The sequence below is a fragment of the Argiope bruennichi genome, chromosome 11 (genome assembly GCF_947563725.1).
Source record: "Argiope bruennichi chromosome 11, qqArgBrue1.1, whole genome shotgun sequence".
Lineage (NCBI taxonomy): Eukaryota > Metazoa > Arthropoda > Arachnida > Araneae > Araneidae > Argiope > Argiope bruennichi.
Genome location: NC_079161.1, coordinates 31,501,821 through 31,515,671, shown reverse-complemented (window position 1 = coordinate 31,515,671; position 13,851 = coordinate 31,501,821). Strand labels below are relative to the sequence as shown.

Here is a 13,851-nt window from a genome sequence, read left to right as displayed (position 1 = left end):
CACATGCTAACTTCATTCTAAAATATTTTCGTATTTCCTGATCTCATTCCACTTTTTCTATTTTATTAATGCAACCGAAAGCTGTGTAAAAAATGCTTTCGTCAGCGGTTCCCACGCTCCGAGTGAAGGGATAAAAAATTACTGACCTAAACAAATTCCTCAATAAGATCCCTATGATTCCCTTGCCTGGGTCGACACGTGTAGAGAAATCCCTATCAAAATCTCAGTGTATATGAGCATTGTAAAAAAATTTTTCCTTCTTTTACACTCTTCTGCTTTTGTGCCGCGCTGTGAACAGACATAAATCATGCTTCCTGGGATGAAATAAAACGAAGTTAAAAATTCAAAGTGTCTTCCCTGTCTTCGGCCACGACTCTCACAAAAATTATGATATATATATATATATATATATATATATATATATATATATATATATATATATATATATATATATATATATACAGGGTGTTTATAAAGTCCTGGACCCATTTAATAACTCTTAAAATAATAAAGATAGATTTAAATTAATAACATAAATAGTTAAATAGACACAAAAAGTTTCATGACCCTTGTCAATGAACTTCCACGTGTGTCCACTTCGTCGCACGGAGAATATCAAGTCGATAGTCAATTTCACGCCAGGTAGCGACAAGCATGTCGGCATCCACAGAGCCATTTGCTCACATTATGGCGATTAACAATGCCAGAAACATGAAAGGATGCTTCATCGGAGAACATTATGCTCTTCAGAAAATCAGCAGCATCTTCTATCCTTCTTAGCATATCTGTTGCAAAGGCCATCCTCCTAGGCCTATCATTCGGTTCCAAAACTTGAACAATTCGAACTTTGTATGCATGCAGTCTTAATTTTTTCTTAATAACCTTGTACACCGTCGAAATTGGCATATCCAATTCTGTTGCCGCTGATCTTACGGATATTCTAGGATTGTGTAAAAATGTCTCTCTGACACGCTCAACATCAAAATCACTTGTGCAAGGACGTCTGGAACGTTTCTTATCTTCGATACTTCCAATTTCTAGAAAATTCTTTTTCCACCGCAAGATGCTGTTTTTGGATGGAGGATCTTTTTGGTAAATTCTTCTGAAATTTCTCTGTGCTTGCACTATCGATTTCATTTCTGTGAACCATCATAAAATCTGTGCTTTCTCTTGTGGTGTATGCATTCTCCTTAATATCCGCTCGAATAAAACATCACATACAAAAGTACTAGATAGAACAAACACATCAAAAGTAAACATAACATTGCAATAGTTGCCAAAAACAAAAGAGAGAAAAATGCAATTAATAAGCAGACAATATTTAGAAAAGTACAGATATTTAGACTGGAAAATGAAATTATCTGAAATTAACCACACGCGCAGACAATATTTACAAAAGTAAAAATATTCAAACCTGAAAAGGAAAATATGTGAGTTATTCCATCAATAAATGCCATAAGTTTGTTTATATCTTTATTATTTTATGAGTTATTAAACATCAAAATGGGTTCGGGACTTTATAAACACCCTGTATATATATATATATATATATATATATATATATATATATATATATATATATATATATAATATTTCTGATACTATTCTTTTCTTTTTCCAGGTCAAAGATTCGCAATGTTAGAAGAAAAAGTTATCATTAGCAACATTCTTCGGCATTTCAGAGTAAAATCTCTGGATCCCAGAGATAAAATCCACATAAAAGTGGAATTCATACTGAGACCAGCAGAACCAATCAGGCTGAAATTATTTCCGAGATCATGATAACGAAAGGAGACGTGATTATTTCTGAAAATAATTTGCTCTCTGAATTCTACAGATAAATTTATTTCAAGCTTATCTAGGCACTTCGATATCGTGACATCAACTGGAGACATCGAATGATTCTATGATTATTTGTTGAACTGAGATTTCATAGCACACAGATCAAGCCATGACTCTTGAATTAGCTTTTAGATTGATATTGCAATAGATAACTATCTCTCCAAAAACTGTTAAATTTAGTTTATTATAAATGTCATATTTTCATATTTTTATAGCCATCAGATACATAAATTTTCATGGAGAAATATTAAAATTTCATTTGTTCATTATTATCTAAAAGAAAATAATGAACAAATGAATTCAAAAGATTAAATACATTTGGTTTTCTTGAAATAATACAAAGAAAATTTCATTAAGGCAAGTATGTGCAATTGTGCATATTTTTTAAAGTAATTTTTATTGGTAATAAAAATTTACTCTCAACATAATCCGTACAGCTTTGCTCCTGACTTAATAATGTTAACAAAATCCAAACCACCGTGACCTAAAATAAATCTGTAACAATGAGTTTAAGAAAAGTATACTCCTTGGTGCTCTACAGGGTAGATCGTTTGTTCAAACTTGATGCATATATACCCGCTCTACAGGGTAGATCGTTTGTTCAAACTTGGTGCATATATACTTGGTTTTTCTACATTTTTTTCTATATTTTCTATATTTTTTTCTACATTAAAGCGTATTTCTCAGAGTGTTTATTACATTTTTAAAAGTAAATAAACTACAAAAAATTTACTGTTTTTCCTTTATTGAAATTATTTTTCTGTCAGATTTCATTAAAAACTATTTTGGCGATTCAAATATGACAAACTTCCCTTATTTCTACTATATCGAAAATATTCCTATTAAAGTAAGCAATATCAAACTAATTTTTTTTTAACCAATAAATGTAATTACGAAGGAAACAAAATCTATAAAATGATGTGGAACGCCCTAATCATTCTATTTACTGGCCAATTACATTAGACTTTTTGTTGTTGTTGTTGTTAATTGATATAGTTGTATCACTAAAACCTGAATTCGAAGTCAAAACTTATGTCTTGTCGTAGCCTAAAAATTCAATTCCCTGTGTATTAGATATCCTATTCTATCCAAGATATAGTATTCAAATTTCGCATTGAAAATGTTCTCTTTAGACATCTATTTTCTTTATCTTTTTTTGTAAAACATAATTATTTATCAGATATAAGACATTTCTTTGCATAAAAGCAGAATTGATTTTGTAAATAGAATTTACATGATTTAAAATATTTTTTAAAAGAATATTTAACAAAAAAGGGAGTTGAAATAAACAAAAGTAGGTTTTTCCAAATTAATGTATTGAAAGAAAAAGGCAAAAGAATTCTTGAAATCTATAATATAAAACTGGCAGATAATTGGCAGAATCCTATGTTCAAATTAATCCATTTATGTACATTTTTTTTTTTTTTACTAAAATTTCTTTTCTATTACGAATCTAATTTCAATAAATGTTAAGACAATTTTACTTTATGACATAAAACATGAGTACTATTGAGATTAAAAACATAAAATTGCTAAGTGAACTATTGTAATATATATACATACACATACATTTTTTCCCTTTTATGAGTAAAGATAATAGCGATTTTGAAGAAAATTCATTCAGAAATATGAGATTGTTCAAATATTAGTAAATAAAACAGCTATAGATTCTCTTATATCTTACTTCTTTTTTAATGCATTTAATTCCGCTATTTATTTTTCTGATAAAAACAGTCTTACTTTTCTATTAATAATAGAATTAATTATCATTTATTGCAAGATATATGAATAAGATAAATGTATGTACAAGATCTCATAAATGAAAGATCAAATAAAATTTTTACAAAAATTATCTCCATTATTGCCAATAAGCCCGACCGGAAATGCAGCTATGGAAAACTAAAAACCGTCACCCGCGCCAAGTCTTCTTGCCAAAGGTCTAAATCCCAGTAAACCTATGACAGCAACAGGGGTAGCGAATGATTTACCGAGCGCAAATGTTCCGATACCATATACTTTGGAAAGTGGAAATGTGTTCCTTGGTGCGAATTTTTTTTCAACTTTTATTTAATTGATAATTAAACGAAATTTTGATATTTTTCCTCTATAACATCTGAAAAATAAGAGTAGGAAAATAATCTTTATATAACCTTAAAATTCAAAAAATTATCTTTTTAACGATACCAATCTTTAGCAAAGAAATTAAATTCTATTTTTAATAAATTAATAAGGAAATATTTTAAGCATATTTTACAATTTATTTTATATAAAATTAAAATAGGATTAAAAATTCAAGCACGTGACGCCTGCATGGGAAAAAATTAGCTTTTATCAACGTGTTGCCATAACGTTTGCAAAAGCTAAATTAATTATCATTTCAAAAAAAAAAAAGCACTTCTTATTTTCTCAGGGAAATATAATTTTTATAAAATATAAACACTTGGCATACAATATAATTTATTAACGGTACCTTTTCCCCAGATATCTTTTAAAAAGGAAGTGACCATGTATATCAGAAGTCTGTTTCACACATTCTACAACAATAGTATGTATTTTTTTTTAAACATATCAGTGAATAAGCGAATCCTAGTGAAATCAGCTGAGAACAATAGATTAAAGCAGTAGCTGTAGCGCCACTGTCCCATTCAAAACCAAAAAAAAAAAAAAATGTAGATTTCTTAGAGATGACAAGGACAAATTCACAAACGAAAGTGCATTAAGAATAGTTTGAAGAGAATTGTGAACTGTGAGAATTCTCAGTTCCTTAGAGTTTCAAAAGATATTAAAATTAAGAAATGGAGTCGAATGGAATTATTTCAAACGCGAGCGAACCACAGCCACTACCGACGAATGACTTCTTTTGCCAAGAAATGCCAATTCATTAATTAATTTAAGTAATGTTGAAATAATTTTCTTCTTTCTATTTTCTAAAATAAGTCATATTTTTCCTGAAATCTGAATCTGTTATGATTCAGGGGGATCAGCCAACGAGCTATAAAATATCAGAAATCTTTGGATTTGCAAATTCGTATATGCCAACAATTCGCCAAGATTTTACTCGGGAGTTATAGAGCACGATTTCCAAGTTCCTGCTTTCACTATGCCATGCACTTTTTAGGCAAATTTTGTAAAGCGGTGTTTCTGACATCTCCATTGCTGCATTTCCAACAAAATGAAAAAAAAAAAAAAAGTACCAGAAATGTGATGTTGTTTAACTATAATAATGTTAAAACTGGACTAAATAGAAAATTGTCATATAGACTTGAGTGAGCATTTTTCATTGGCATGTTAAATCTCGAATGCATACACTCAATATTGAACATACAGCACACATTGAATGTTCAGTATTAAATTTGAGACTGTTGATTGCATATCTTGCATGGAATTCGTAATTAAATAGCATATTAAAAAAACATCATAAATATGGATTAATTTCTTGAAGCAATCCAGTTAGCAGGGAGAGAAAAACGGTGGCGCTCTGATACATCAGTAAGGATCCCTCTATCGGAAAAAATGAAAACGCAGAAAGAAGAGCAAATGCTTATATTTTTCAGTCAATAGCATTGAGAAGTAGTGGCATAAAACCCATACTACATTTAAACTACTAATAACCAAAATTGTACAAATCAAGAAACATTTGACAATTTGAAGATTTCTTTGGAAACCACTGCATTTGATAAAAATATATTATATTGGAAATCTCGTTATCTCCTGTTTTCACTCCATAGGATAGAAATATATTACTTTGGAAACCTTGTTGTCTTCACTGCATAGGATAGAAATATATTACTTTGGAAACCTTGTTGTCTTCACTGCATAGGATAGAAATATAATACAGCATAAATAGTGTTCTTTTGTTTTGTTCCATCCTTTTATCTATTGAAAAATGTTTTGTGTTTAAACTTTGTCAACAAATTGATATCCTCGTAATGAATTCATTTGCATTTGTTTCTCTACCACTTTTAAAATAGGAGATGGTTGCTATAAGAAATTTCGCTATTCCGGCTTAGGTTAAGATCATACTTCATAGGATCATTTCTATAGTATGATTAGAGGTTCACTCACCGAACCTCGCAGAAAACCCAACCACGATGATGTGAGATGGGGTTTCTTCCTGAGCGTGAAAGTGGCTCGTTGGTGCTTTTCGGAGTGCCGACTAGCCGTTGATGATCGCACTCTTTAGCCATTGCGGCTGGGAGATGGAAGAAATTCGATCTGAGTGGTTCCTTATGTAATAAAAGAAGATGTGCAAAATTTATATATCTAAGTATGGTTCCTCACATACGAGCTCTATAATGTTTTTGATGTTAAGTAGATATGGCGTACGACTTCGTGTAGAGGTACTTCCGGAAATTCGTTACTTTTGTGATTGCTGCAGCGTTACTGTTAAGGGGACAGGGTACTCTTAACACACATTAGGGAATTATTTAGTCAGTGTTCTAAATTTTTTTTTTTTTTATGCATATGTTTTGAGATACAAATACGTCAAGTTTCTTTAAAAAACATTTTAAAGCGAAATATTTCAGGCGTTTTAATTTTCTTTTCTTATTATCCGATGTAAATTTATTCAGAACGAAATTACGTATGATTTTGTAATTCCGATTAAATGATAATTTTTTTAGAAATATTTTTACGCACACTTACTGAATTTTCATAGGAATTTTATGTTTTTCTGAACTAAAATTGACTTTTAACGAGCTAAAAGAAAACTCGTAACGTAAAATGCATACCCCATTTACTTTTAATGTCAAAAATTCAGAACGAAAACATGGAACATTTCGAAGATATTTAAATCTGCTTACAACATCATTTTGAGAAAAGTCATCAAGATGTATTTTTTTTTTCCTTCTTAACCTTTTAAATATTTATTTTATTGAACAATACATTTTATAATACTATTTTAGTTGAATATAAACATACATTTTGGTAAAGAAACGATAAAAATAAAATTTTTCGTTTCGTCCATTTTTGCTTATTTCAAAGTCTACTGTCCTCTTAAATACATTTTATGGATTCCGACAAGAAATCAAATGTATCTATAATTTATATGATAGCAGCTTGCTTTTATTGCATTAGGATCTATTGGTAATTGATTTGAGGTGAAGTAAGATTTGACTTCGTAAATATTCATTTTCTGCTCTTAACTTTAAGACAATTTTAATGGGAAGCTTTAAAAAGAATTCACTGATCTGTTAACGCATTGATTATAAACCCACCATCCCGCAAAAAGATAAATATCCACAAAACTTTATTTTAAACACAAAGAGGTTTTAAGGATGAAGCTACACACCCATTCCAAGTGAAGAACACGCACCACTTTTAAAATTATTTACAAGTGTATATAGAATTTGGAAAACAGCCTTTTGGTATGCTCAGGTTTCTCTTCAATATCGTGCTAATCTTTCGCCTTTTACTAAAGATTACCGTGGAGAGGAACAATTTAAAGAGCCTCATCCAATTTTTGGAATCCCACTTCGGTGGGATTATTTTACAAAAAGTAGAAACTTGCAAATTGCAGCTGTATCGGCCATTTTAACTGCTTCAAGCGATCGCCGCGACGCCTAGTGGCATCTTAAGCGATAATCTTGCGCCCAGGGAGAAAGCTTATTTCTTTCGTTACGCTTTGGAATTTTTATATTTCACTGCAAAACACACCTTTGTTTTACATTAGGTAAAATAAAGAGGAAAGTAGAAAAAATATAGGCTTTATTTTTGAAAAAAGTGTTGCCGTTTAAATGAGACTCTTCATTATTCAAGACTCCTCTAAATCGCGATTAAAAGTCTTTCCAAGACTGTGTTTTGAATCCATGCAAAAATTTACATTTTCTTAATTGTTCAATTTCTATTGCTTGCATTCCCTTACGTTTTCTCGTAATTTATAAATTTTATAATATATTTTAATATAATATATTAAAAATAATTTATAAATATATAAATTTTCTCGTAAATATAAATTATAGATACATTTGATTTCTTGTCGGAATCCATAAAATGTATTTAAGAGGACAGTAGACTTTGAAATAAGCAAAAATGGACGAAACGAAAAATTTTATTTTTATCGTTTCTTTACCAAAATGTATGTTTATATTCAACTAAAATAGTATTATAAAATGTATTGTTCAATAAAATAAATATTTAAAAGGTTAAGAAGGAAAAAAAAAATACATCTTGATGACTTTTCTCAAAATGATGTTGTAAGCAGATTTAAATATCTTCGAAATGTTCCATGTTTTCGTTCTGAATTTTTGACATTAAAAGTAAATGGGGTATGCATTTTACGTTACGAGTTTTCTTTTAGCTCGTTAAAAGTCAATTTTAGTTCAGAAAAACATAAAATTCCTATGAAAATTCAGTAAGTGTGCGTAAAAATATTTCTAAAAAAATTATCATTCAATCGGAATTACAAAATCATACGTAATTTCGTTCTGAATAAATTTACATCGGATAATAAGAAAAGAAAATTAAAACGCCTGAAATATTTCGCTTTAAAATGTTTTTTAAAGAAACTTGACGTATTTGTATCTCAAAACATATGCATAAAAAAAAAAAAAAATTTAGAACACTGACTAAATAATTCCCTAATGTGTGTTAAGAGTACCCTGTCCCCTTAACAGTAACGCTGCAGCAATCACAAAAGTAACGAATTTCCGGAAGTACCTCTACACGAAGTCGTACGCCATATCTACTTAACATCGAAAACATTATAGAGCTCGTATGTGAGGAACCATACTTAGATATATAAATTTTGCACATCTTCTTTTATTACATAAGGAACCACTCAGATCGAATTTCTTCCATCTCCCAGCCGCAATGGCTAAAGAGTGCGATCATCAACGGCTAGTCGGCACTCCGAAAAGCACCAACGAGCCACTTTCACGCTCAGGAAGAAACCCCATCTCACATCATCGTGGTTGGGTTTTCTGCGAGGTTCGGTGAGTGAACCTCTAATCATACTATAGAAATGATCCTATGAAGTATGATCTTAACCTAAGCCGGAATAGCGAAATTTCTTATAGCAACCATCTCCTATTTTTAAAGTGGTAGTGAAATTGGTGTGCATTGATTATTTACAATGGTATGAATTTTTTTTTTTCTTTTTACTTTAGGAAGTGTTGCAGATGAAAGAAACGTTGTTTTTATAAATAGAATAAAAATAAATTAAAAGCTTTTTTAAATAGGAAAAGAGAACGTACGACATAAATATTTATGCAGTAGCATATTTCTACCCTATGGAGCTATGGTGACACAATAGCCAGATTTCGAAAGAAATTATAAAATCGCTTTCACAAATGTTTCTTGATTTGGACAATAAGACTAATATTACATTTATTTTGAATGTATTATGAATATGAATCTCATTCGTCTGCTTCTCAATGCTTTTTATTGAGGAATATAAACATGCTCTTCTCTCAGCGTTCCGATAATTCTACCGATAGAGATCCTTGTCTTGTAACGTAACGCAGCGCCACCGTTTTTTCAATGGATGACGCTTGGCTAGCTCCAAGAAACCCACCTGTTTTCGAGTTGGCTTCTTATATTTTATTTATTTATTTTACTATTTCATGCATGTAAGAAATGAAATCAGCACACTAAAGTTGACTTCCACTGCTGGTTGATACACGCTTTTAAATACAAAAAAAAAAAAAGGAAAGGAATTTTAGCTAATTAAAAATACTATGCCTACAAAGAAATATTATTTATTATTAATGTAAATGCCAGTTCATTCAACATTTTTTTAAAAATTAGTATATGTAAACCCTGGAAAAATAATTTATTTTCGTTTGCTTCTCCTCGCTTTCTCTAGATCCTAGCTTAATTTTTTTTAAAACTAATAATAATAAAAAAATATAATATAAATTATGCTCAAAATATTACTATGGTCATCTACAGATATATTTTTAAATAATTACAGTAAAGAAAAAAAAAATAAACAGTGTAGGAAGCAAACTGCAAAACAAAAAACAAAATCAAACACTTCATAATCCAAATATTTTTTTTTTTTTTAATATTACAAATTGTATCTATAAAAATTTCAATTTTGGTTACTTAGTGTAGATTTTAAAGTTACAATAAAGGAATTAAAATTCCCCATGGTTTAAGAGATTGTCCTTGGTTTCAATAGTTTTCTTTCAAGTAAAATTTAGGATTCATGTCATAATAATCTGATTATTGTATATTCTACCCACATACATCATTTCATACGTAGAAAACATGTCTGTTTTGTAAGAAATTTCAGTACAGCTTTCATGTAAATTTTTCTTTTATACAGGAGATACTTGTGATTACATATTCTATTTTGCATGTTATATGCTGCTGAAAGAAATGTTGTCCCAATGGTCTAGCTTAAGTGATAGACCAGGCATATCTGGCTTTCACTTTAGCTCTAGTCTTTCAGGTCTTTTTTATTGCCATCTTCAAATACTGAGCAGCAGTTTCTGGCTTTCTGAAAGGTTAGTGAATTTTTATTCTCTTATTATATTATTAACCTGTAGATTTTTGTGAAATGTAAAGATAGTTCATCAAAGATTATATTTACAATAAATCTTTGTGTATTTCGTCTGATTTCCCTTTTTTTATTATTACTTTTATTTTGAGAAATTTAAGTAAATATATTTTTTAAATTTATTTTATATTTTAAAGAGGTTAGTAAAAAGATATCAACTGATTGTCACTGTTGTCCTTGTGTTCGTGAGGAAAAAAAGAATGTTGGCATTAGAAATAATTTAGAATGTTGCCTGTTGTAAAATCAATGAGAAAATCTAAAATCTCTCACTGATATTTTGAAGTTAGTTAAAATTATGCGGCAAAATTTTTCACTTATACATTATTTTAAGGCATAACATTTGACATGCAGAGGGATAGAGTTTGCAAGGATGTCATGATCTTATAATTTGTGAACTGTGTGATATGTTTTGTTAAGTATCTTAGGGGCACAATGCAAGCAAACACTTATGTTATTTTTCTTCAAGATCTTGGTCTTTTATTTGATTTTGACACTTAATCATCAATATTTTAAAAATGTTTATTATATTTGTAAATATTCTCTCAAGAAAAATACAATTGAAATCAACTTTATACTAAAATAAAACAAATTTTTTATGACAGTATTTAGTTTAGTTTTTTACAATATCTTTCCTCCTCAAGAAAATGGCAAAATTACTTAAATGCATAGAATTGCAGTTTATATTCTAAAGACATACTTTTACCATAATTTTTTCCTTTAAAAGATGAAAAATACTCCCTTTTCCTTAAACGATGGAATATTAAAGACAGATAATAAAAAAAAACAGCTATGTTTGGTAAAGTTCAACGTAAGTTTGTATTTCTATTTAGGTAGCATTTTTAATATAAATGAAAAGGGAACGGTATGATTTTAATATATTTCCTTTGAGCTTTAAATGAAATTTCCAACAAATTTTGAAAATAAAAGGAAATTAACCCCCACTTAAAATGGACACATAACAATTTATGCAAGAATTCGCCATTTCCAAATCGGTAGAGACTCGCCATACTGATGATGTAATGAAGCAGCACTTAGGCCTTATCTCTCGACGGCCATAACCAGGTCCCTTATACGACGGTTCATCGATGAAATCGGGTTTCGAACTTGAAACCCTGCAGTTTCGGAGCCGGGATCTTGCCACCAGCCCATCGCGGCCAGCGTTATTGATATGACAATACAAATAATTAAAAAGTGAGCAAATGAACCGTGAAATAAAGAGTTCAAGGTGCTGTATTTCTTCATAATTTTCAGACTTAACTTTAAGTATATTCGCAGTAAAGTATATTAAAGGCATATCTGGCTTTCACTTTAGCTCTAGTCTTTCACGACTTTCTCATTTTTATTGTCATCTTCAAATACTGAGCAGAAGTTTCTGGCTTTCTGAGAGGTTAGTGAATTTTTATTCTCTTATTATATTATTAACTTGTAGATTTTTGTGAAATGTAAAGATAGTTTATCAAAGATTGTATTTACAATAAATCTTTGTGTATTTCGTTTGATTTCCTGTTTTTTTATTATTATTTTGAGAAATTTAAGTAAATATATTTTTTTAATTTATTTTTATATTTTAAATACGTGGTTTAATACTATGTGGTTCCGTTAGGGCTACTGCGAAGCCATTGATGATCGCACTCTCTGACTATTGCAGTCGGGAGATGGAAGTAATTCGATCTGAGTGGTTCCAATTTAAAAAAGAAATGTTCATTTAATTATGTAGAATTATATGCTGATTGCGGCTTGGATTTTTAAAATCGAGGTATGAAATTCTATTTTTTTATAAATTACTATGAATGATTTTATATACTGTTTTGTGAAAGCATCTTTTCGAAACTCTTAAATGTCCGATAGGAAATCCAGTCATTTCTATAGCAATATCTTTCTTCCAATAATATTTATCTTCGATAATCGGTTATAGGTGAGAGGGCAAAAACGGGTTGTAATTTCAAAGGTATTTTTTGCTCTCAATTGTAAGATAAAACTTGGATGCAAAATTTTAAAAAGGATAAGCTTGTCTGACAACGCATTGAATTTCTGCACTCCGAAATAAATAAGTATCCACAATAAAAGTTCATTTCCAACGTAACAAGGTTCTCACCAATACACACGGAGGCAGACAGACCAAACATATTTTATAGCTATACACATTCGTATAATGCGAAGAATACGTACCACTTTTAATATTAAAAAAAAGTCTGTATAGAATTAGGATCCTACGTTGCAGGTGTGCTCTGGCTTCTCTTCAAGATCGTGTTAATCTTTCGCCTTTTACTAAAGATTACCGTGGAGAGGAACAACTTAATGAGACTTTCCCTAATTTTTGGAATCTCACTTCGGTGAGATTAAATAAAAAAAGAGTAGAAATGCACTTTCATAGAAGAGTATCGGTAAAGAAAGCGATACCAACGATCGCAGCGCCTCTTAGTAGCCAACACTTTCGTTTTTTTTTTTTTTTTTTTTTCAAATGTATTACCCAAGACTAGAAGATACAAAACTATATTTACATAAAATTTTAAATAATGGAAGTAATTCATCTTTTATTAAGTACTAGAAACTAAAGTTAAAAAAACTCTTAAGTCTTAATTATCTTTAGATGGCAAGTTTCCACTCATTAAAATAAGTTAGGCAGATAACTGGATGAATTTGGATGCTGTTAATAGATAAAAAGGGAAGGGGGTCAAGATATGCCACTGGCGTTCATAAACTGCATAAAAACAGGAAATTTCTATGTTATTCTTTCTTTTTAATTCGCTGCAGTTCGAATATTAAATTCAATAAAGGAAAGAACTATCAAAGTTATTCTAACATAACTCAACTGTAAATAATATTTTACAGATGAAAGCAGATATAATTTGCAATGTATTCAGTAAACATTATATATATATATATATATATATATATATTGGATAATCCAATCAACTGTAAATTTATGGCAACATTCCAATGAATATGGTACAAATGCAAATATTACTGAAATCATAAATGAGTAATTAATGCTAGTTTTCAAAAATATTAAGAGTCTGCCTTTTATAGTAAGATGTTCAATTAACCATAGCATACCTACATCAAAATAGCATTTTCATTTATCAATCATTACCATTTTGCATACAATTCACTCGAGAACAAATATAAGAGCTTACATGCTTAAGGGTTGTTTTTTTAAGTAGTTAGAAGATTTTTTTTTCCTATTAACTATGATTTACTAGATATATATATATATATATAAAGGTATTACAATAATACCTTTTTAACGTGGAAAATATGAAATTGCTATTATTTTTTTAATATAGCAGAAGCGAAAATTTGGTTTCACTATTAAGGTACAATTTATCACTTCAACAATAAAAAGTACTGGCATAAAACGTTATAAAATTTGAAACATTTAGAGGGAAAAGACTCTATTTCAAACAATAAATACAAAATAATATAAAAATTCAACACTCCAAGCAGTTTAGAGAATGAATGTGATATGTTAATGTTACGATAAGTAATTCTATGTTGCAGAGTAG

The 13,851-nt window shown here is 29.7% G+C and overlaps 1 protein-coding gene and 4 non-coding genes across 5 annotated transcripts in view; 4 read left to right on the top strand and 1 right to left on the bottom strand.

Moving 5' to 3' along the window:
• The window catches only part of LOC129957058 (cytochrome P450 4C1-like), a 35,202-nt gene extending 32,679 nt beyond the window's left edge, over positions 1-2,523 (top strand). The window contains exon 11 of the mRNA XM_056069194.1: positions 1,622-2,523. Within this exon, the coding sequence (XP_055925169.1) occupies positions 1,622-1,782 (161 nt within the window). The 3' untranslated portion in view covers positions 1,783-2,523. The remainder of the gene's footprint in view (positions 1-1,621) is intronic.
• A 3,332-nt stretch (positions 2,524-5,855) lies between these two features.
• On the top strand, positions 5,856-6,066 carry LOC129957846 (small nucleolar RNA U3). The gene has a single exon (XR_008782948.1). It is a non-coding gene; the product is annotated as a small nucleolar RNA U3 (small nucleolar RNA).
• A 1,144-nt stretch (positions 6,067-7,210) lies between these two features.
• On the top strand, positions 7,211-7,326 carry LOC129957861 (U5 spliceosomal RNA). Its single transcript, XR_008782962.1, has one exon. It is a non-coding gene; the product is annotated as a U5 spliceosomal RNA (small nuclear RNA).
• A 1,289-nt stretch (positions 7,327-8,615) lies between these two features.
• On the bottom strand, positions 8,616-8,826 carry LOC129957845 (small nucleolar RNA U3). Its single transcript, XR_008782947.1, has one exon. It is a non-coding gene; the product is annotated as a small nucleolar RNA U3 (small nucleolar RNA).
• Positions 8,827-12,568: 3,742 nt separating this feature from the next.
• On the top strand, positions 12,569-12,685 carry LOC129957914 (U5 spliceosomal RNA). The gene has a single exon (XR_008783015.1). It is a non-coding gene; the product is annotated as a U5 spliceosomal RNA (small nuclear RNA).
• The last annotated feature ends 1,166 nt before the right edge of the window (positions 12,686-13,851 follow it).